The sequence below is a fragment of the Bubalus bubalis genome, chromosome 14 (assembly GCF_019923935.1).
Source record: "Bubalus bubalis isolate 160015118507 breed Murrah chromosome 14, NDDB_SH_1, whole genome shotgun sequence".
NCBI lineage: Eukaryota > Metazoa > Chordata > Mammalia > Artiodactyla > Bovidae > Bubalus > Bubalus bubalis.
The window spans coordinates 61552754-61574154 of NC_059170.1; the positions used below are offsets into that span (position 1 = coordinate 61552754).

At 38.7% G+C, this 21401-nt stretch overlaps 1 protein-coding gene across 2 annotated transcripts in view; it reads left to right on the plus strand.

The window, feature by feature from the left end:
- Positions 1-21401, plus strand: part of NEBL (nebulette) — a 376575-nt gene that overhangs the window by 185257 nt on the left and 169917 nt on the right. For both annotated transcript variants that reach the window (XM_044928168.2, XM_006058648.4), the window contains exon 4: positions 18173-18280. In XM_044928168.2, the coding sequence (XP_044784103.1) occupies positions 18173-18280 (108 nt within the window). The remainder of the gene's footprint in view (positions 1-18172; positions 18281-21401) is intronic.

Below are 21401 nucleotides of genomic sequence, written 5' to 3' on the forward strand. Positions count from 1 at the left end.
GAGCTTGGCGTGCTGCAGTCATGGGGTCGCAGAGAATCCGACATGACTTAGTGACTGAACAGCAACGACTGTTGGATGAAGAGTCGATTGAGCCTAGGATTAATAGGTTTAAGTTTCTTAGGCCTTTCTGTGTTTTACTTCTTTGATTAAATAACTGTCTCTGAGTGATCCTGGTATCTAAAACTGTCCACATAGAAGATGTAGCTTTGCCTTGGCATCTACCTCAGCAGAAAAAATTTCTCCATTTTGCCAGAGGCATGTGGACAGTAGTTATCCCCTTAAAGGTGAATATGATCAAGAGAGGCTGCTGGAGTTGTAGGCAAACTTCCAGTATTTTGCCACTTGGTTTTGTGAAGTTGTGGAATGAATGTAAGCATTCAAGTGTAACTCGTCTTGACAAGGGTTTCATTATGCTCTGCAAGCACAATTCAAAGAAATAATGAATTTATATTCAGAGTAGTTTTGTTTGAGTTTATTTAAAGAAATGAAACACACACAATCCCTATAATAGCTCTTGCTACTGAAGTATTGATGGTGCTGACAAAGAGAAAACTCAGACCAGATGGTTTCCAAACAGTGGAACCACCTGGCTCCCTGGCAATGCCAACTTATTCCTGTTTCTCAGATAGCTGCACTCTCCCGGACTGTGAAATAAGTGAGACGTTCATGGGCTCAGGCAGAACAACATTCCAAAATTAGAATTATTAAGAGATGTTAAAACACTTATCCATATCAACTCAAACAGGCCGCTCTCTTCCATTTACATTTTTTCCCCTTTCTCATTGTAACTTGAAAACCCACATCACAAAGGAAAAATGCTATTTCTTCTTGAGATGTTCGTTCTGGAGGGACAAGAAAGACTCTTTGTCCTTCTTTCAAAAAGATAGTACTTATTTACCGGTGGTGCGGCATGCAGGCTCTTAGGTCCTTGAATAGGGATTGAACACATGCCCCTTGCAGTCGAAGCATGGAGTCTTAACCACTGGACCACGAGGGAAGTTCTCCTTTGTCCTTTTGAGAAATGGACTCAGCCAAACTCCATTAATGTTTTTTGACCAAAGAGGAGACTTTTAGATCAGCAAGGGAAGAATAGGATTATACCTATAGCATCATAAAATGATACCTAATCATGAACCTTCATAGGAATATAACCAAGATAATATATTAATTGATGTGCAGACATGCAATACTTTTTAAATGATCACATTTAAGTTACATTTTGGGATTTTCTTCAGTTACTTAGTATCTGATATTTTTTTGTATTGGAAATTAGAGTGAATTTAAAAGTGAAAGTATTGAATCATCTACACACATTTCTAAGTTAATGCTTAATAAGGTCATCATGTTAAAGTTTCATCTTGAAGTGGTTACCTTAGTTTTTTACTCACTCATTTGATGAATACCTACCGAACATCTAACTGATGATGTTCGTAACCATTAAAGATTCAGATTCCCTGGAGAAGGGTATGGCAACCCATTCCAGTATTCTTGCCTGGAGAATTCCATGGACAGAGGAGCCTGGTGGGCTACAGTCCCTAGGGTCGTAGAGGCGGACACGACTGAGTGACTGACACACAGACACACAGACACACAGACACACTGCCTGATGTATGTGACGTTTAGGATAATTTAAAAATTAAGATATTTATACTGTTGTTTAAAATATAGTCTTTTTAAAGAAATAATGGTTATTTACATCAAAATTGTTTAAATCTAAGTGAAGATCTTTGCCAACAAAGGTTCGTCTAGTCAAGGCTATGGTTTTTCCAATGGTCATGTATGGATGTGAGAGTTGGGCTGTGAAGAAAGCTGAGCACCAAAGAATTGATGCTTTTGAACTGTGGTGTTGGAGAAGACTCTTAAGAGTCCCTTGGACTGCAAGGAGATCCAACCAGTCCATTCTAAAGGAGATCAGCCCTGGGATTTCTTTGGAAGGAATGATGCTGAAGCTGAAACTCCAGTACTTTGGCCACCTCATGCAAAGAGTTGACTCATTGGAAAAGACTCTGATGCTGGGAGGGATTGGGGGCAGGAGGAGAAGGGGACGACAGAGGATGAGATGGCTGGATGGCATCACTGACTCGATGGATGTGAGTTTGTGTGAACTCCGGGAATTGGTGATGGATAGGGAGGCCTGGTGTGCTGCAATTCATGGGGTCACAAAGAGTCAGACACGACTGAGCGACTGAACTGAGCTAAAGTGAAGATCTTTAAAGTTTTCAAAGTATTCAAATTACTATCTTGTGGTATGATAGGAAAAGAAGAGCAAAGGCTTCCGAGGCAGCAGATGTGGGTTTGGATCCTGACTGCAGCTCACCAGAATGTGATGTTAGGCTTGTGTCTTTTTTTATAATTGGAGAATTGTTTTACAATGTTGCATTGGTTTCTGCCATACAGTGATGTGAATCAGAATTGACTGATTCACATCACTGTATGGCAGAAAATATATATATATGCTTCCCTGGTGGCTCAGAGGTTAAAGCATCTGCCTGCAATGCGGGAGACCTGGGTTTGATTCCTGGGTTGGGAAGATCCCCTGGAGAAGGAAATGGCAACCCACTCCAGTATTCTTGCCTGGAGAATCCCATGGACGGAGGAGCCTGGTGGCTACAGTCCATGCGGTCGCAAAGAGTCGGACATGACTGAGCGACTTCACTTTCACCTTCATATATCCCCCTCCTGAGCCCCTCTCCCATCTCCCATCCCACTCTTTTAGGTCATCACAAAGCTCCAGGCTGGGGTCCCTGTGTTATATAGCAGCTTCCCACTAGCTATCTGTTTTATACGTGATAGTATATATATGTGGTTTGTGTCTTCATCTCTAAGTTAGTTTCTTGTATTAGGTTGGATTCTGGGCTTCACGAAATGGAAAATGCAACTCTCATTCACTTGAACAAAATGATGATTTCTTTTGAGGATATTAGAGTATACAGATCCATGGGCAAGAATGTGCCTGTTTGAACATTAGGAACAGTGTGGATCAGGACTCAGATGCCACCAGGCCAGGATTCTCTTTTGGCAGATGGGGTGTAATTGCCCCTCTGGGTTCTGATGTTGCCAGCCTGGCTGTTGATAGTTCCAAGGCTTTGTACCTTAGAGTTTTACTTGCCAGAGGGAGAGACTCATTCTACACTTTGGGTCCCAAGACTGCAAACCTCCGAAACATATGGACTTGGACTAGCTTGGGCCAGATGATTGGCTGCCTTTGGGACGATCCTCGGTTGGTTAAGGAAGTGTGTCCTAGAGGGAAATGACAGTTCTTGAAAAGAACTGCATGGGTGGATGAGGCTTGGGACCATTACCCAGAAGAAGGAGGTTGTGGGTGGACCCAAACAATAATGTCCACTACGTCTCTCATCCGTACAAAATGGTAAAAAGATATCTCTTTGCAGAGTGATTTTGAAGATGAAGCAGGATGGTCTGTCAGATGCCTAATATAATGCCTGATACCTTATACAATAGCTCTTTAATAAATCATAGCTGCTATTCCATAGCAGGGAGGCAGCAAGCCAGCATTTCTCAAAACTGATGCCTGTAATCAGTGTGAAGCTCTCACTCTTAACTAAGAAGCATAAGAATCCATAATTCTTCACTTAGTTCTTCAGCACCACTCGGGTGTTTATTTCTCATAGCTTCTTCCCTGTGGAAGACCTGAATTAGGACTACATTTCTAGTTGTATTATCAGTATGTTAATAACCTGCAAACATTTCTAGGAAATTTATGTTTTAAATAAAATTCTGTATTAAGGATTTAATCTTATTATTATTATTTATTAAGACTGCTGATGGAGATGAGTGGAGGTAGGGATTCAACCAGTGATGGTCAGGACTTGTATATTGGCCTGAGTGTCCTGAACCTCACCTATGAAATAAAACAGTTTGTTTTCATACGGAAATGTAGTTACCGGGCAACTGACATTTGCAGAAATAATTGGTGTCCCCCCCACCCCAGTAAACCTCTACCATACCACACACAAAGAAAAAGCCTTGCTGAGATCCATGGGTTTTTCTGGGTTGCAAAAACTGTCTATCTTTGAAGCTATTCTCAGTGTCATTTGTGTGCATAGTAAGTATATAATGTATTTAGATTTATTCTTCTTTTGCATTCTTTTTTCCTTTGTTTTTGCTGTGTTATGGTTTTTATTTTCCTTTTCTCCCCAGTTTTGTAGAAGTGGAAGAAGCGTGTTTTCTTTTAGAAAAACAGTCAGTGTTGCCTGGTGGATAATGCCATTGCAGGTGTGGGAGGGTTGTTAAGGCCAATTTTAATGACATTATCAATCTGTTAGGAAGCAGGAACATGTAAGAAAGTGGCGGGGGGTGGGGGTGGAAATCATCTGTCACTTTCATCAGCTGTGACTCTGAGATTAAGAACAGGTTATTTTCACTTTCATAACTGTTTTGTGTTAGTTTCAGCTGTCTTTGTTTACATTTTCTTGGTTCCTGTTTTTATCCTTATTTCATTTCTTTACTGTAGTTTGAAGGTAGCTTTCTTTTCTGAATGGCCAATTTGCTAATTACCTTTATCCTAACTGGAAATTGCCCCAGCTTCTAATATTTTATAAATCAGAATATGCGCACAGGCATGTTCCCTATTGTAACTTATTATTCTTTCCTTAACTTAACCTTTCATGATATCGTCTGGTTCAAAATAATTTGAATAAAATTCTACTCTGTGTGTGAATTAGACTGTTTATATTTAAAAAAATCATAATCATGTAATGGGATGAGACTGGCTCTCTCCAAAGGATTAACAGTTAAGAGAACACGTGTCCAGAAATCAAAATTCATGAATTGTCTGAATGATTATATGTTATTTAAAACGTAACAGGGAAACATAAATCAGCAAGAATTAGACTCTGTGAGTCAATTGCTCTTCAGGACTAAATCAGGTATTAGAATATTAATTGTTTTTTGCTTCTTTAGTACCTGAATAGTTAATTGGATGGTACTTTAGTTTCCTGGAAAAGTTAATCATCATCACCAAATACTTAATGAACTCCCCAGAGTAATCCATAACTCATAGGCAGAGTTTGGTAGATTAGTTACATTTCTCTATTGTGAGATTCTTGCTGAAACATGCGTTTTGTGTATATATTTTGCACGCCAGTTTTCTCTGTCAATGCAGATATGATTTTTTGGTTTGAACCAATAGTCCCACCACTACAGGCATACCTCTTTTTATTGTGCTTTTTTTTTTCTACTGCATTTTGCAGATACTGAGTTTTTTACAAATTGAAGGTTTGTGGCAACCCCATGTCAAGCAAGTGTGTTGACACCATTTTTTTTTCTGAGAGCATTTGCTCAGCTTCATGTCTCCATGTCACACTTTGGTAACTCTCACAATATATCAAACATTTCCATTATTGTATTTGTTATGATGATATGTAATTAGTAATCTTTGATGTTACTGTTATAACTCACTGAAGGCTCAGAGGATGGGTTAGCAATTTTTTTAGCAATAAAGTATTGCTCAGTTGGTAAAGAATCTGCCTGCAGTGTAGGAGACCAGGGTTCTATCCCTGGGTTGGGAAGATCTCCTAGAGAAGAAAATGGCAACCCACTCCAGTATCCTTGCCTGGAAAATCCCATGGACAGAGCCTGGTGGGCTGCAGTCCATGGAGTCACAAAGAATCAGGCATGACTGAGCAACTAACACACACTATTTTAAATTAAAGTATGAATATTGTTTTTTTAGACATACTGCTATCGCATGTTTAATAGACTACAGTGTAGTGTAAACATGACTTCTGTGTTCATGGGACTCGCTTTATGGTGGTATTTGCTTTGTAGCAGCGATCTGGAATGGACCCACAGTATCCCTAAGGTCCGCCTGTACCATAGCTCTGGCAACAGCCTTCTCCCTGGCCTGGTCCTCAGTAATAGAAAATTCAAATAATTGTTTCCTTCAAAAGAAATACCTGAAAACACACTTTGGGTGAAAAACAGGAACTGTAAAAAACTTTACTTGGGGTGATAATTTTTGTCCCTTTTATGGCACCACAGGTTCCATTACGGATAATGAATTGGCTAAAATTTTAATTTATGCAAATATTCTGGCACCCTAAGAAATATTCAATGACTTCCACTTCCCTCTTTGCTTGTTTATAGGACATTGTTTGTATTAATATATGTCTTCAGTTGGATTTTTTCATTTTGGCATTTTTTTCATTGTCTGATGAATTGAAAGACAACGTCGGGAGATGCCAGAGAGAGACTTCTGCCTCCTGTTAGCTCTCTCACCTCCTCAAACTCCCTTCCTTCAGCAATAAAAATGAGCACTAAATTGTGTCCCTGCTAGGATTTATCTGAAGATGATATAGATAGATAAAGCATATTTTCATTTCTATTTATTTATTCACATTCTATTTTGATCTTCAAAAGACTGAAGCAGCGCTCAGATGCAGGTGACATGGTGCTGGGCCCGTGCAGTAGGAAGCGTTCTCTAGGTACTCAGGTGCTGTGAGTTAACATGAACTTACGGGAATTGAGTGCTGCGCTCTCCTTACGTGTGACCTGCCGGCCTTCCCACCCTGGCTTTGCTCATGTGATGTATAAACACTTGGTGCAGTGCCTGGATGTAATAGAGAGTTAGTACATGGCAGGCATTATCATCATCATCTTAGCTAATTCTCACAAACGTGTTGTCAGTGTTGTACCACAATTATGCTTATTTTTGCACTTGGGGAAACTGAGGCTTAGAGAGGTTAAGTAACCTGTTTAAGGTCACACAGCTATTAAGAAGTGGAGTTTGTGAAAATTCTAACCTGGGCTATTAACCTCTAAGCTACACGTTAATGTCTTAGGCGTGATTTTTAATTTTTTTAGCTTACTGATAAATTAATTAAGATGTGCTTTTTATTATGTATTCAGAGTATTTGTTTAGAATAAACTTTAGACTTTAGTGATTTTAAGGTAGAGGAACTACAAAACTGATGAAGTTGGGTTGTGAATATATTTAGAATACTGACAAATCTGTAATTATTTAGTAAGTACCTCTGCACATAGAGTGGAAAGCTAATTGAAGGCTTAGAGATCTATGAAAATTATTTTTAATGCCTTTTAATTATGTTTAAAAAGGTAATTAAAATTTTAATTCTATTTAATTAACCATAAATTTACAAATTATGAGATTAATTTACAAGAAAGCAAATTCACTTTTGAGCTTATTTGACTTAACATTTGTTAAAATTAACTTCACCATAAAAAAAAGGCCTTAATCAGATTTTCCTTTGTAGTTGTTTTATTCCCAACTAGCATCGTAAGATTAGCCAATTTTCTGCATTTTAGGCATTAAAAATACAAAACTGGATAGTAATCAATCATGAAATAGTTATTAAGCTTTTAATATATGCTTAGCACCAAGCAGAATGTGATGAGATAGAAAGAAGCATATGGTACACATTCTCCAGTACTTTGAAATCTACTGAACTATACAAGATGGTACATAATTGAGTGAATTTTGCAGATCAAACTACGAATTTTGCATGTAGTTGGAAAATGACATGACTCTCCCCAGTCTCCCCTGGAAGAAAAGTAAAGTATCCATCGTGGCATGAAAGATCATAAAACTGGTCATTGATTTTATTGTATCAGATGGAGACTTTAAAATGTGTGAAATAAAGAGCAGAATAATATGAATCAGTCATAAATATGCCTGTATATTTTAGTCTTCTGTTAAACCTTTTTGGACAAGTAAGCTGCTTTAATGCTAAATAATATTCTCCTTTTGCTTCCTTTTCTGCCCCTGGATTCTTAGCTCTCTGGTCTGTTGTGATTCAGCAAGAATCCTCTTGTACTGCTACCATTGCTCATTAATCCACTTTTGGAATCCTTTTAATCCTCTCTCAAGTTCTCTTTTCCTGCCTTTTTGCTTCATTTCAGTATTTGCCAACATAGTAAAACAGCTTCATTAAGACAAAGAAACTTAGAAAGACTAACTTTCTGCCTACGATGGCTGCTGACTAGGTCACTGGCCACTTAATGGAAAACCCAAGCTTTGTCTGTAAGCTAACTGAAAGTATCAGCTGATTCCTGGCTCTGAGATTCTTTTTCTGTTTTCTTGCTCATGATTTTTCTTTATCCTCTGGTAAATTCAGCTTCCCCTATCCATCCGAGGTTTTAAAATTCTGTCCCTGCGTTCTTTGAAAATACTTTTATTGTAAAATGTTTGATCAGTACAAAAGAATATATGGAGCATCCGTGTAAGTTTTACATCTTGATAATAAAAGGATTGCACATGGATCTACCTTCCAAATGAAGAACTTGAACGTCACGTGAACATTGAAGCTCCCAGGGCATCCTTCCATGATCAGGTCTCCTCACAGCTCTTCTGGATGTTATGCTTACTGAATCTCTTCCCCCATTTACTTACCACCATATGTGTGTATTCCTGGCTTGTTTTCTCCTTCACCAAAATGTTTCTGAGATTCAGCCATATGGATCCATGTATCTGTAGTTCATTTATTTTCACTCCTGGATAATATTATATTTTATGAATATATGATAATTTATTCATCTCCTGTGGATGGATATTTAGGTTGTTTGCATTTTTTTTGGATACAAAAAATGTTATATTGAACATGTTGGTCTATATTCCTAGCTGCTCATGGGCAAGGGTTCCTTTAGAGAGAAACATACTTGTGGGTAGACCTGTTGAACTGTAGGACATGCCCATCTTAAGATCTCACTTAATCTCCTCTTGGTTCGTCATTCAGCATTTTACCAGTCTCTGGTTCACTTGGCTTTTTTTCCATCAGAAATGACTTTCTGCCTCAGAATGACCTTTTTCATTAGTCATTTTCATTTTCTTCATGTATTTATGTTTGTTATAAGATTAATAATTATGGCATTGGGGGAGAGAACTTATATCTCAGAATTAGCAAATAATTCAGTTGATAGCTCTGTTCACTGTTTTGATTTTTAAGTTTTCCTTTTCAGTCATTGTGAGCCTTTTTCTTAAGCTTTGCCAAACCGCCCTGGTTTCCAGGCTCTCTGTGTCTGAACTTGTGAGTGTTGCTTACTGATGACTCCAAACACAGAATATCACTGAGCGCGCACATGTTGGCAGAAACGATCATACATAAGCAATAAAGGTCATTTTTAAAATGTATTAAGAAGGAGTACACTAATATTTGCTAAGGACCTAGTAAGGGCATGTCCCTGCTTGATGTTTCCACGTTATTTATGTTAACCCTCCAAACACCATGTAGCACGTTACTTTTTTTTCCCTTTTCTTTTTCCATTTTATAGCAGACAATGAAGAGTGTTAGAGAAACTGAACAAATTATAAAAGATCACAGGACAGAATTAGGGTTTAAATTTAGGTCTTTTGGTTCTTGATTTAGGGTTCTGATCTGTAATACAGGAAGAGAAATGTGTGTGTGTGTGTGTGTACATATTCATTTACATGTGTATGTAGCATGTCAATTGTAGTAGCATTCAGTATTTGAAATACATTTTAAAGATACTTCTGAAGAAAAATATGGCAATTTACATTGCCCATTGGGTATATTTCTTGAATTTGATTTTTAAAAATTTAATTAGTTTATTAAAAAAAATTGGAGTGTAGTTGCTTCACAATGTTGTGTTAGTTTCTGCTGCACAACAACATGGATCATTTGAGTTTAAGAGTGCATTTTCAACATGTGTTTATTTAGTCTTGAAGGGATCAGCATATGGGAAACAAACTGCATCGCCTCCCAGGCACTGCGGGTCCTTTCGCTGAATTCAGCCGTGTCTGGACTCTGTACTCCCTCTTCCTGGGTCCTTCCTGCCATTTCTGACAAGAGATGCATTTCACCTGGCTAGGTCTCCCAAGGAGGCCAGCTTCTCAGGCTGGGCCCAGGAAGTCTCCCTGACTTCTGTGGTCCTGGAACATTTCTCTAATAGTGGACAACTGGGGAGGGAGGGGGTTCCCAGGTGGCTCAGCGGTAAAGAATCTGCCTGCCAAGCAGGAGATGTGGGTTTAGCCCCTGGGTTGGGAGTATCCCCTGGAGGAGGAAATGACAACCCACTCCAGTATTCTTGCCTGGAAGATCCCATGGACAGAGGAGCCTGGTGGGCTACACAATCCATGGGGTCACAAAGAGTAGGACATGAACGTGCATGTATGGGGAGAGAGGACCAAAATTTCCTACCTTCTTGCTGGTCTGCTGCCTCTGTTTTGCTCACTTCAGTGGGCTAATGCATTGGCCAGAAAGAGCCTGAAGTCCAGCATGAAGCAGAAGCCCAGCATGTTGCCGCTCACATACAGCCTTCACCTCCTTCTGATCTTACTTCAGTGTTACCTTCTCACTGAGGCCGTCCCTGATTGCTCTCTTTAAAAGGGCAGCATTCCTGACCCTCCTCACCTCACTTCCTGCTTTATTTCTCTCTTAGCACTTACCGCTCATGCACCATTTATTCAAATTATATAAATCTCATGTCTTTTCTTTCTCTTCCACTGTAACGTAAGCTCCACAAGGCAGAGGTCAGTTACTGCTTTCTTTGCTGTGTTGTTCTTACCCCTGGAACTGTACTTGGCTCATAGTAGCTGCTCAGTAAGTATTTGTTGAATGAACAAAGGATTAAATAGGTAAATATTTGAGGAGGACATTCCAGAGAATGACATTCCTAGAATAATTCACCATTGTTACTTGTAGAATCGTTATAAAATACTTTTTAACAGGATAGAGGACAAGAGACCAGAGATGATAATTTTTAATCCAATACTGAAGGAAAGAAAAGGGACAGAGCAGGAGTTTGTAATAGCAACTGATATGAGGTTCAGTGAATACTTGTTGAGTTCATGTTGAGTGAGTTAATATATAGGAGTGCTGGGATGGACTGAATGTTTTTATTCTCCCAAAGTTCATGTTTAAACTTAATCCCCAATGTGATGATGTTAGGAACTGGAGCCTTTGGGAGGTGATTAGGTCATGAAGGTGAAGCCCTCATAAGTGAGTTTGGTGCCCTTATGGAAGAGACTCCAGAGAGCTCCTTCATCCCCCCACTCCACGTGAGACTACAGTGGAAAGATGGCCATCTGTGAACAAAGACGCAGCCTTTCTTCAGACACTGAGTCTGTTCGTACCTTGATTTTGGATTTTTCAGCCTCCAGAACTATGAGAAATAAATTTTTGCTGTTTATAAGCAACCCAGTCAATGGCATTTTTTGTTATAACAGCCCAGATGGACTAAGATAAGCACTATGAATAGCAATTTCTTTCCAAATCAGATCTAGATCTGTGTTTCGTAGCTTGATTTCCCAGCTCTGCCTGTTTCTTCAGCCAGTTGGAACCAAGTTCAGTGCCCAAATAGGAGGTTCCTCTTATACCTCTAGGCTTCCCAGGTGGCTCAGTGGGATGAATCTACCTGCAATGCAGGAGATGCAAGTTCGATCCCTGCGTCTGGAAGATCCCCTGGAGGAGGGAATGGCAACCCACTCCAGTATTCTTGCCTGAAAAATCCCATGGACAGAGAACCCTGGTGGGCTACAGTCCAAGGAGTTGCAAAGAGTTGGACATAGTGACTGAACAGAGCACTTGGATTTCTAGATCTGGGCCACCTTCCCTTGTCTGTGTCTACTCCCTTTCTTTCTCCTCTGCTCCCTCCCTTCTTCCCTTTCTTTACTATTTATTAATCAACTTGCACAGGTCAGGTGCTATGCCACAATTTTGGATCACAAAGCTCAATAAAAGTTTGCCCTTGTCCCTGAGTTCTACGTGTTCTAGAGCAGGGACTGTGACTCCATTGTGATTGCAGTTCAGGGTGATAACTGCTCTAAGAGGAGATGAAAGACCATGGTATTCAGGACTGGGGAGGACCTGTCCAGCACACAGAGCATCACCACTGGTGCTGAGCTTTAATGAATAAACGCATTATGCTTCCCAGGGGCTGAGGGTAAGAATCACTCTGTCAGTGACAAGGAATTCTGAGTGATCTTATGAGAGCCCTCTTCACATAGTTCTTACAGGTTTGCAGAGCCTGCGGCATTCCTCTTGGCAGAGACAGATTGTCACCCAGCACCTGCACAGATGGGGTTCAGGATTCATCTTCACCTGTGTGGTCACCAGATGACACATCCAAGGTGTTTTTTAGGAGTCTGATCATTCATACAAATCCAATAAAAAATAAGTATCTATCCTAGAATAATAGTAAAATTTGCAAATGTAAACTAATAGCTGATTGTTTTTTTAATAAATTTATTTATTTTAATTGGAGGCTAATTGCTTTACAATATTGTGGTGGTTTTTGCCATACACTGACATGAATCATATGGCTTTATTAACCATGATCTATCTGATTGTTATAGAACTATGCTTTTTGATGTCTCATGACAGATATTAGGTAATCCTTTCAAGTCAGGTTAAACCAGTATTATGATGATAATACTGGACATTTGCACACACACAAAACGCCTCATACCTTCTAAAATTCCTCCCTGTGATTTACCTCATTTAGTCCCTACAGCCTTATTAGTTAAGATATTACCAGACTCTCTAATTAAACATGAGGAAATTTGGGCTTACAGAAGCTAGAAGACCGTGAGGTGGCTGGTAAGTGACAGGGATGGGATGTTAAGTCTAGGCTCTTTCTCTGATACGATCCCCTATTTTTATAAACTCCCAAGTCAAGTGTCATAAATAGAACCAAAGCATAGAAGTAAACAAGGAGAAATTCACATGTCAGTATTTCTGGGAACCTTGTTGCTCATGTGTACACCTTGTAGGCATGGCGGTGGTGGCATATTAATCAGAATTCTTTTTTTTTCTCTTTTATTTTTTTTAAAATTTTATTTTATTTTATTTCTTAACTTTACAATATTGTATTGGTTTTGCCATATATCAAAATGAATCCGCCACAGGTATACATGTGTTCCCCATCCTGAGCCCTCCTCCGTCCCGCAGAATTCTTTTGGTTATTGAAGAGAGAGATATTAGCTCACTCATCTGGTAAGCCTGGTGGTTCTGGCTTTAGGAAGAGTTAGATTCAGGTGCTTGAATGATGTCGGGAATCACTCTTGGGGTTTTGCTCGCCTCTGTGTTGGCCTCATCATCATTGCATAGTGGCCAAATGAGGGCCAGCAACTTCAGTTTTACAGCCTACTAAATGGAGTACATCATGTGAAATGCCAGACTGGATGAAGCACAAGCTGGAATCAAGATTGCCGGGAGAAATATCAATAACCTCAGATATGCAGATGACACCACCCCTATGGCAGAAAGCAAAGAGGAACGAAAGAGCCTCTTGATGAAAGTGAAAGAAGAGAGTGAAAAAGCTGGCTTAAAACTCAACATTCAAAAAGTGAAGATCATGACATCCTGTCCCTTTGCTTCATGGCAAATAGATGTGGAAACAATGGAAACAGTGACAGACTTTATTTTCTTGGGCTCCAAAATCACTGCAAATGGTGACTGAAGTCATGAAATTAAAACATGCTTGCTTCTTGGAAGAAAAGCTATGACAAACCTAGATAGCACATTAAAAAGCAGAGACATTACTTTACCAACAAAAGTCTGTCTAGTCAAAGCTATGGTTTTTCCAGTAGTCATGTATGGATGTGAGAGTTGGACCATAAAGAAGGCTGAGTGCTGAAGAATTGATGCTTTTGAACTGTGGTGTTGGAGAAGACTCTTTAGAGTCCCTTGGACTGCAAGGAGATCAAACCAGTCCATCCTAAAGGATCAATCCTGAATATTTATTGGAAGGACCAATGCTGAAGCTGAAGCTCCAATACTTTGTCCACCTGATGTAAAGAGCTTACTCATTAGAAAAGACCCTGATGCTGGGAAAGACTGAAGGAAGGAGGAGAAGGGGATGACAGAGGATGCGATGGTTGGATGGCATCATTGACTCAATGGACATGAGTATGAGCAAGCTCCGGGAGATGGTGAAGGACAGAGAAACCTGGCGTGCTGTAATCTGTGGGGTTGAACAATAATCCTGAACAACAACGAAATGAGCCAGACCATGGAGAAAGAGTAGCCCTTTCCTATGAGTTTCTACCACAGTCCCAGGTCTTGGATTCTTGGACACACACTGAATTTTGTGTATGAGTTGATTCCTGAGTGCAGAGTGCAGGCACTCACTGGTTGGATGGGGTCATGTTGTGAGGGCAAAGGAGACATCTACAACCGAAAAGAGGAATCTTCTTCTGTCTGTTCTCTGAGCTCTTTTTATTGTTTTTAAATTGAAAAAAACTTTTTACTGTGGTGAATGTCGCATAAAACATGCTATTTTCACCATATTTAACCATACAGCTCAGTGGCACTAGGTACATTCACACTGTTGTACAATTCTCGCCATCATCCATCTCCTGAACTTCTTCCTAAACTGAAAGTCTGTCCCCGTTAAACACTAACTCCCCATTCCCCACTCTCTACCCTGCAACCCCTGCCCCTGGCCCCTGGCATCTACTATTTTTGTATCCAGTTGTCTCTCAGAATCAGACTATGCATACCTGCAGACCATTGGATATAATATTTAAAATTAGACCGAAGTAGAGAGAGAGGATATAAGTGGCTGGGAGTATGGAAAAGAGAGGGACTGATGAAGGGCTCCAAAGCTCCTGTGAGCTGTCAAGATTTACTGCGTGGACTGGTGGTTGTGTTAGTGCTGAGTATGGTTGTGGGTCACTCCATTAAAAAAGGATTAAACATCTAAAAACTCTGCAAATCAATTATGGAGATAATTGTATATTCTTTAAAACTAATCACTTAACGAGGCAAGCCCTAATCAGATGACTCTTATGTGTCTTGTGAATGTGGAAAGGACTCTTAAATGGTAATTAACTTGAACGCTATGATTCTGGAATTTAATGGGTTTTCTTTTCAGTTCTTCCTTTGGAAATTGCCATTAAAAAACAAACAAAATTCCAAGCTCATCACAAAAAGAATATGTGATTGTGCCTTCTCTGAAATGGATGTTAAAACTTGGCTTCTAGATTTTTATTCTTACTTCTTCATTCCCCTTGCTCTTATTGTAACGTTGCCATCTTTCTTACTTTTATAACTGCTCTGCGCCCTAGTGTTTACTTCAAGCAAAGCTAAATGGCTTCCCTGCTTAGTTAGGCACAAAACCCTGAGAATGTGCCTGTGTGCATCTTCACACATGCTGGGAGACTGAGGGTTAGAAGGCTAATCTCACTCAGTATTCTCTGTAGCAGAAAAATAATGCAGTTTATTTGACCTTTTACTTATGGAAATAAAGTAAGGATTTTAGTACTTTTAGACATTTAAATGAAAATGTGGAGGAAAAATTAGATATTCTTAGGCTAAAAGTGATGAGAGTATGTGTATCTTTTTATTTATTGTCATCTAGGATTTTTTTTTTTTTTCTTTTAAGCGCTTCAGATAAAGGAAAACTTCCAGTAGCCTCAAGGACAGTAATGCCTGGGAGCACAGAGTATTTAAAAACAAACATGACTCAACAAAAACAGTCATTCCATGCTCAGCTAAGGAGACTTTTCAAATTTATACAGAAAGTAACACTTGCAGAAACATTTTTTTATTAGCTACCCTAAACATTAATTATTCAGTTCAGTTGAGTTCAGTCGCTGGGTCGTGTCTGACTCTTTGCTACCCTATGAACCACAGCAGGCCAGGCCTCCCTGTCCATCACCAACTCCTGGAGTTCACCCAAACCCATGTCCATTGTGTCGGTGATGCTATCCAACCATCTCATCCTCTGTCGTCCTCTTCTCCTCCTGCCCTCAATCTTTCCCAGCATCAGGGTCTTTTCAAATGAGTCAGCTCTCCGCATCAGGTGGCCAAAGTATTGGAGTTTCAGCTTCAACATCAGTCCCTCCAGTGAACACCCAGGACTGATCTCCTTTAGGATGGACTAGTTGGCTCTTCTTGCAGTCCAAGGGACACCACAGTTCAAAAGCATCAATTCTTCAGCACTCAGCTTTCTTTATAGTCTAACTCTCACATCCATACATGACTACTGGAAAAACCATAGCCTTGACTGGACGGACCTTTGGGGCAAAGTAATGTCTCTGCTTTTGAATATGCTGTCTAGGTTGGTATTTTAATTTCATGGCTGCAATCACCATCTGCAGTGATTTTGGAGCCCAGAAAAATAAAGTCAGCCACTGTTTCCATTGTTTCCCCATCTGTTTGCCATGAGGTGATGGGACCAGATGCCATGATCTTTGTTTTCTGAATGTTGAGCTTTAAGCCAACTTTTCACTCTCCTCTTTCACTTTCATCAAGAGGCTCTTTAGTTCTTCTTCACTTTCTGCCAGAAGGGTGGTGTCATCTGCATATCTGAGGTTATTGCTATTTCTCCCAGCAATTTTGATTCCAGCTTGTGCTTCTTCCAGCCCAGCATTTCTCATGATGTACTCTGCATATAAGTTAAATAAGCAGGGTGACAATATACAGCCTTGACGTACTTCTTTTCCTATTTGGAACCAGTGTGTTGTTCCATGTTCAGTTCTAACTGTTTCTTCCTGATCTACATATAGATTTCTCAAGAGGCAGGTCAGGTGGTCTGGTATTTCCATATTTTTCAGAATTTTCCAGTTTATTTTGATCCACACAGTCAAAGGCTTTGGCATAGTCAATAAAGCAGAAATAGATGTTTTTCTGGAACTCTCTTGCTTTTTTGATGATCCAGCGGATGTTGGCAATTTGATCTCTGGTTCCCCTGCCTTTTCTAAAACCGGCTTGAACATCTGGAAGTTCACGGTTCACGTATTGCTGAAGCTTGGCTTGGAGAATTTTGAGCATTACTTTACTAGTGTGTGAGATGAGTGCAATTGTGTGGTAGTTTGAGCATTCTTTGGCATTACCTCTCTTTGGGGTTGGAATGAAAACTGACCTTTTCCAGTCCTGTGGCCATTGCTGAGTTATCCAAATTTGCTGGCATATTGAGTGCAGCACTTTCACAGCATCATCTGTTAGGTGCTAAAATTAGGTGCATTAATTATTAATATGTTTTATTTGAAGCTGGTGATTATGAAAGTGAAATGGGGATTATATGAATTATCAAAAATATGTTTCCATATTTCTTTATAGTTAGGCTTTTAAAGAAATGAGAACAGTTCAAGTGATGTAACCGTCTCAGTCATTAACAAGCAGAATATTTAACTGGCGTCACAGTTAATGTCACTATGCTAATAATAGGAGATGGGACCCTAGTAAGATTAAGCACTGGCTGTTCTAGTTCCCTGAGGAAACTGTAAAATTCAGCCTCACTGGGCTGTAATTAGAAAGAAATATATTTAAAGACTGAAAAAGACTTTGGTACCTCAGTACACAGTCTGCCAAGGGCATGTATGTGCTTGAAGCCTTTTAATCTCTAGGTGTAGCCTGTTTTATAAATATTTCCTTAAGTATTTACATATTCAACATTTGGCAGTTAAACACTGTATAATCATACCCATATGCTTTGCCTTATGAAATAAAATGAAAACTTTGTTAGGACAGGGCTGCTGCTGATAATGTTGTATGTCTCCCTCATCCATAGTGCAGTCCAGGTTCAAAATGATACTTTGTCACTGACAAAACAAGCCATGGGACCAGAAGATTTAGCTTTCTCTTTCCACCTTTATTTTTCCGTTTTATTACTACTGTTAATGATGATAATAATAACTATTATGGAGCACTTGCTTGTTTCCTATGGGCTCAGTGTGTGAACTAAGACATTTGATATTATCTTTCAACCTATTAAAGAGCGTTATTTAAATACTAGGGCTTCCAGGCGGCTCAGAAGTAGACAATCATCCTGCCAAGCGGGAGACACAGGTTTGATCCCTGAATCAGGAAGATCCCCTGGAAAAGGAAATGGCAACACACTCCGTTATTCTTGCCTGGAGAATCCCATAGACAGAGGAGTCTGGTGTGGGCTACAGTCCAAGGGGTCGCAAAAGAGTTGGACATGACTTAGCAACTAAACAACAACACATTTAAATACTGTTATTTTTGTCATTATCATCGTTTTATGAATTAGACCACCGAGGCGCAGAGTGGTTGAGTAACTTGCCTAAGGCCACAAAGTGGTTGCTGGGACACAAGTGAAGCAGTCTCGCTAGTCACTGTACCACCTGCTAATTGAGCTGTTCCTGGAGATGCTGCTTCCAATTTTAGCAGCTTATATGGCCTCTGATGATCCTGAGCGGATTTTATGATTCTTTTGTTTACTTTTCTTTTTCTTTCTTTTTTTCTTTCACTCCTAATTTTGTTAGGTCAAGTACAAAAGAGATTTTGAAGAAAGCAAAGGGAGGGGCTTCAGCATCGTTACAGACACTCCTGAACTACAGAGGCTGAAGAGGACTCAGGAACAAATCAGTAACGTAGGTGACCATTTGTTCAGTGATGTTAATAACCCTGACTTGTATTTCTGGTGAGAAAGTGAAATTGGACAACTTGGAAGTGTTCTTATTGCTGTAAGATGCAAGCAGTACTTGGTGTCCTCAGAAAATATGCCAGGTTCATCTATGAATTGCTTCCCTGTGATTTCATCACAGTTATCAAGAGCCTAACATTAATAGCAGTGACTACAGGCATACCTACTTTTACTGTGCTTAACTTTTTTTACACTTCACAGATAATGTGTGTTTTTATTTTTTTTTTTTTTACAAATAGAATATTTGTGATAACCCTGTATTGTCAGACAATGTTTAGCATTTTTTAGCAATATTTTAAAATTAAGGTAGATACACTTTGGCCACCTGATGTGAAGAGCCGACTCATTGGAAAAGACCCTGATGCTGGGGAAGATTGAGGGCAGGAGGAGAAGGGGGTGGCAGAGAATGAGATGGTTGGATGGCATCACCGACTCAATGGACATGAGTTTGAGCAAGCTCCGGGAGATAGTGAAGGACAGGGAAGTCTGGCATGCTGCAGTCCGTGGGGTCGCAAAGAGTCAAACATGACTTCACGACTAAACAACAACAACAACATGTTTTTAGACGTGTTGCACTATTGCGCACTTAGCAGATGACAGTATAGTGTACACATAACTTTTAGATGCACTGGGAAACCCCAAAATTCGACTCTCTTTGTTGTGATATTTGCCTTATTGAACTGGTCTGGAACCGAACATGCAATGTTTCTGAGTTATGCCTGTGTATTTCTGAATACACTTTTAATTTATTTAATTGGTTTATCAAGTAAATTGACTTATCTAGCAAATCAATTTAATTAATTGTGTATTTAGAAATAATAGTCATTGCTATTAAGAGATGTTATTGTAACAGAGTCTTATTTCATTTTAAATGATTCTCAATTAAAAAATTTCTCCAGAATAGAACTTGTATAGGTAAATGTTAAAGCCTATCAGTTAATTTTTTGTGGTGAGTAAGCATACAGAATATACATACAAGGTTAGGTATCTGGAGAAATCTCCTGTTTGCTCAATGTGTGTATTCAAGATTTCATATTTTAAATTAGGTGTTTGTTGAAATGGCATATTGCATCTAATTTCTGAAATAAACACATATAAAGTTGCTTTGGATTTGAAAGCTGCGTCTTGTTCACTAATAGTGTTTTCTTGGAAAAGAAAATTGAAACTAGCAGAAGTTCAAAACATATTAGGGACCAAAAAGTGTTGAGTACTTATTAAAGTGGTAATTATGTTTCTTTATTATATGAAGTGTGTCAAAATGCATTTTTTCTAGAAATAAGTTAATTCAATGTTAAGTACTCCAGAGGAAATATAAATGAAAATCAGCAACCATTTGTATTATATAAAAGTATGAACAAATATGCGAGACATACACTTTTTCACAAGAAGTCTACTTTGTGTGTTTCATGTACAGTCACCAAAATTTATGTGTCTAAATGTTTTAAGTTATGTAGCATTGATTTCTGGGAAATGTTTAGTTAGCAGGTTGTTTTAAACTCATTGGTATTTGGCTGTCTTCGTCATGTATCTACATATAGTCACAATTTGCAGATAAAATCATAGCATACAGTCTGAGAATGAATTTTGTCAAAAGTTCAAAAACAGAATTATATGATATTTAAAAAATTTGTTTAGGGAGTAAGAAAAGACAGAGACACTTTTTTTTTTTTGCCACATTCCCTAAGGTTTATCCATTGTTTGCTCTTTAAATGGGTGTTTTATTTCATCAAGGACTTTTTCCTTTGAAGAGAAAGAGTTGAATTTTAAGGATTCAAGGCTTCTGTTCCTTAGTTTTTTCCACCCCATCCTTACAACCCACTGATCACGAATACTGAAGATTGCTTCCATCATTTTTCTTCCCCTTCATTCTTTCCTTAAATCAAAACCCTATTTTTGTTTTCTAAAATGCAAATTAGAGATACGTTTCACTGGCAGTTACATTCAGTAATGTTTCTGATTTTGGATTATTTTTGGAGAACCTTTTTTTAAAAAATAAAAAGTGTTGCATAAAACAAAGTTACGTCATAAATCTTCAACTGTCACAAATTTATTTCAAAAAGAACTAAACAGTTCTACTTAAGACATCCCTGTGACAACTCACATAAGGATTGCAGTTGATTCAAAGGTAAGCCTTTTAATTTATATTCAAATTAAGTCAGTATTCATATTTAATAAGAAAAGAACTGATCATTTCACCAACCTTTATCCTTAGCAGGAATATACATTTTATTCAATACCAGAGGCTGTTTGCAGATCCATTCTTAATTACGCAAAAACCCTTATAACACAGGTATGTATAAATTTATGTTTATTATATACATAGCAGTATATACAAAATACTGTTTAGATTAAAGTTATCTTAATCTTAACCTATAAGGTAGACAGTGGTGATTTTAAAAAGTATGGAATTTAGATAACATCTTTTGAGACAAATTTATACAACAGTCTCGGAGAAGGAAATGGCAGCCCACTCCAGTAATCTTGCCTGGAGAATCCCATGGACAGAGTAGTCCGGTGGGATTCAATCCATGAGGTTGCAAAGAGTCGGACGTGACAGAGGAGCTAACGCACACACATGCGACAGTCGTGATGTTATCAACCATAGCAGTCTTATAAGTAGTTCTTTTAGCCATGATGAGGCATATTACTATTTAGATAGCAGGAAGAAAATATAAATTTCATAATATTACTGTTAGGGATTTTTCATTTTTTTCTTTAGTTTTATTGAGAAATAATGAACATACATCACTGTATAAGTTTAAGCTGTACAGCATGATGGTGTGACTTACCTGTACTGTAAGATGATTAACACAGTAGGTTTAGAGAACATCATCATCTCAAACAGATACAACAAAAAGAAAAGGAAAAAAAGAACTCTCCTTGGGATGAGAATCCTTAGGATCTACTCTCTTAACAACTTTCTTGTATAATATACAGCTATGTCAACCACAAACATCATGTTGTACATTACATATCTAATACTACTTTATCTTATAACTGGAGGATTGTACCTTTTGACCACATTCTTTCAGTTTGCCCTCTCTCCACCCATCTGGTAACCACAAAAC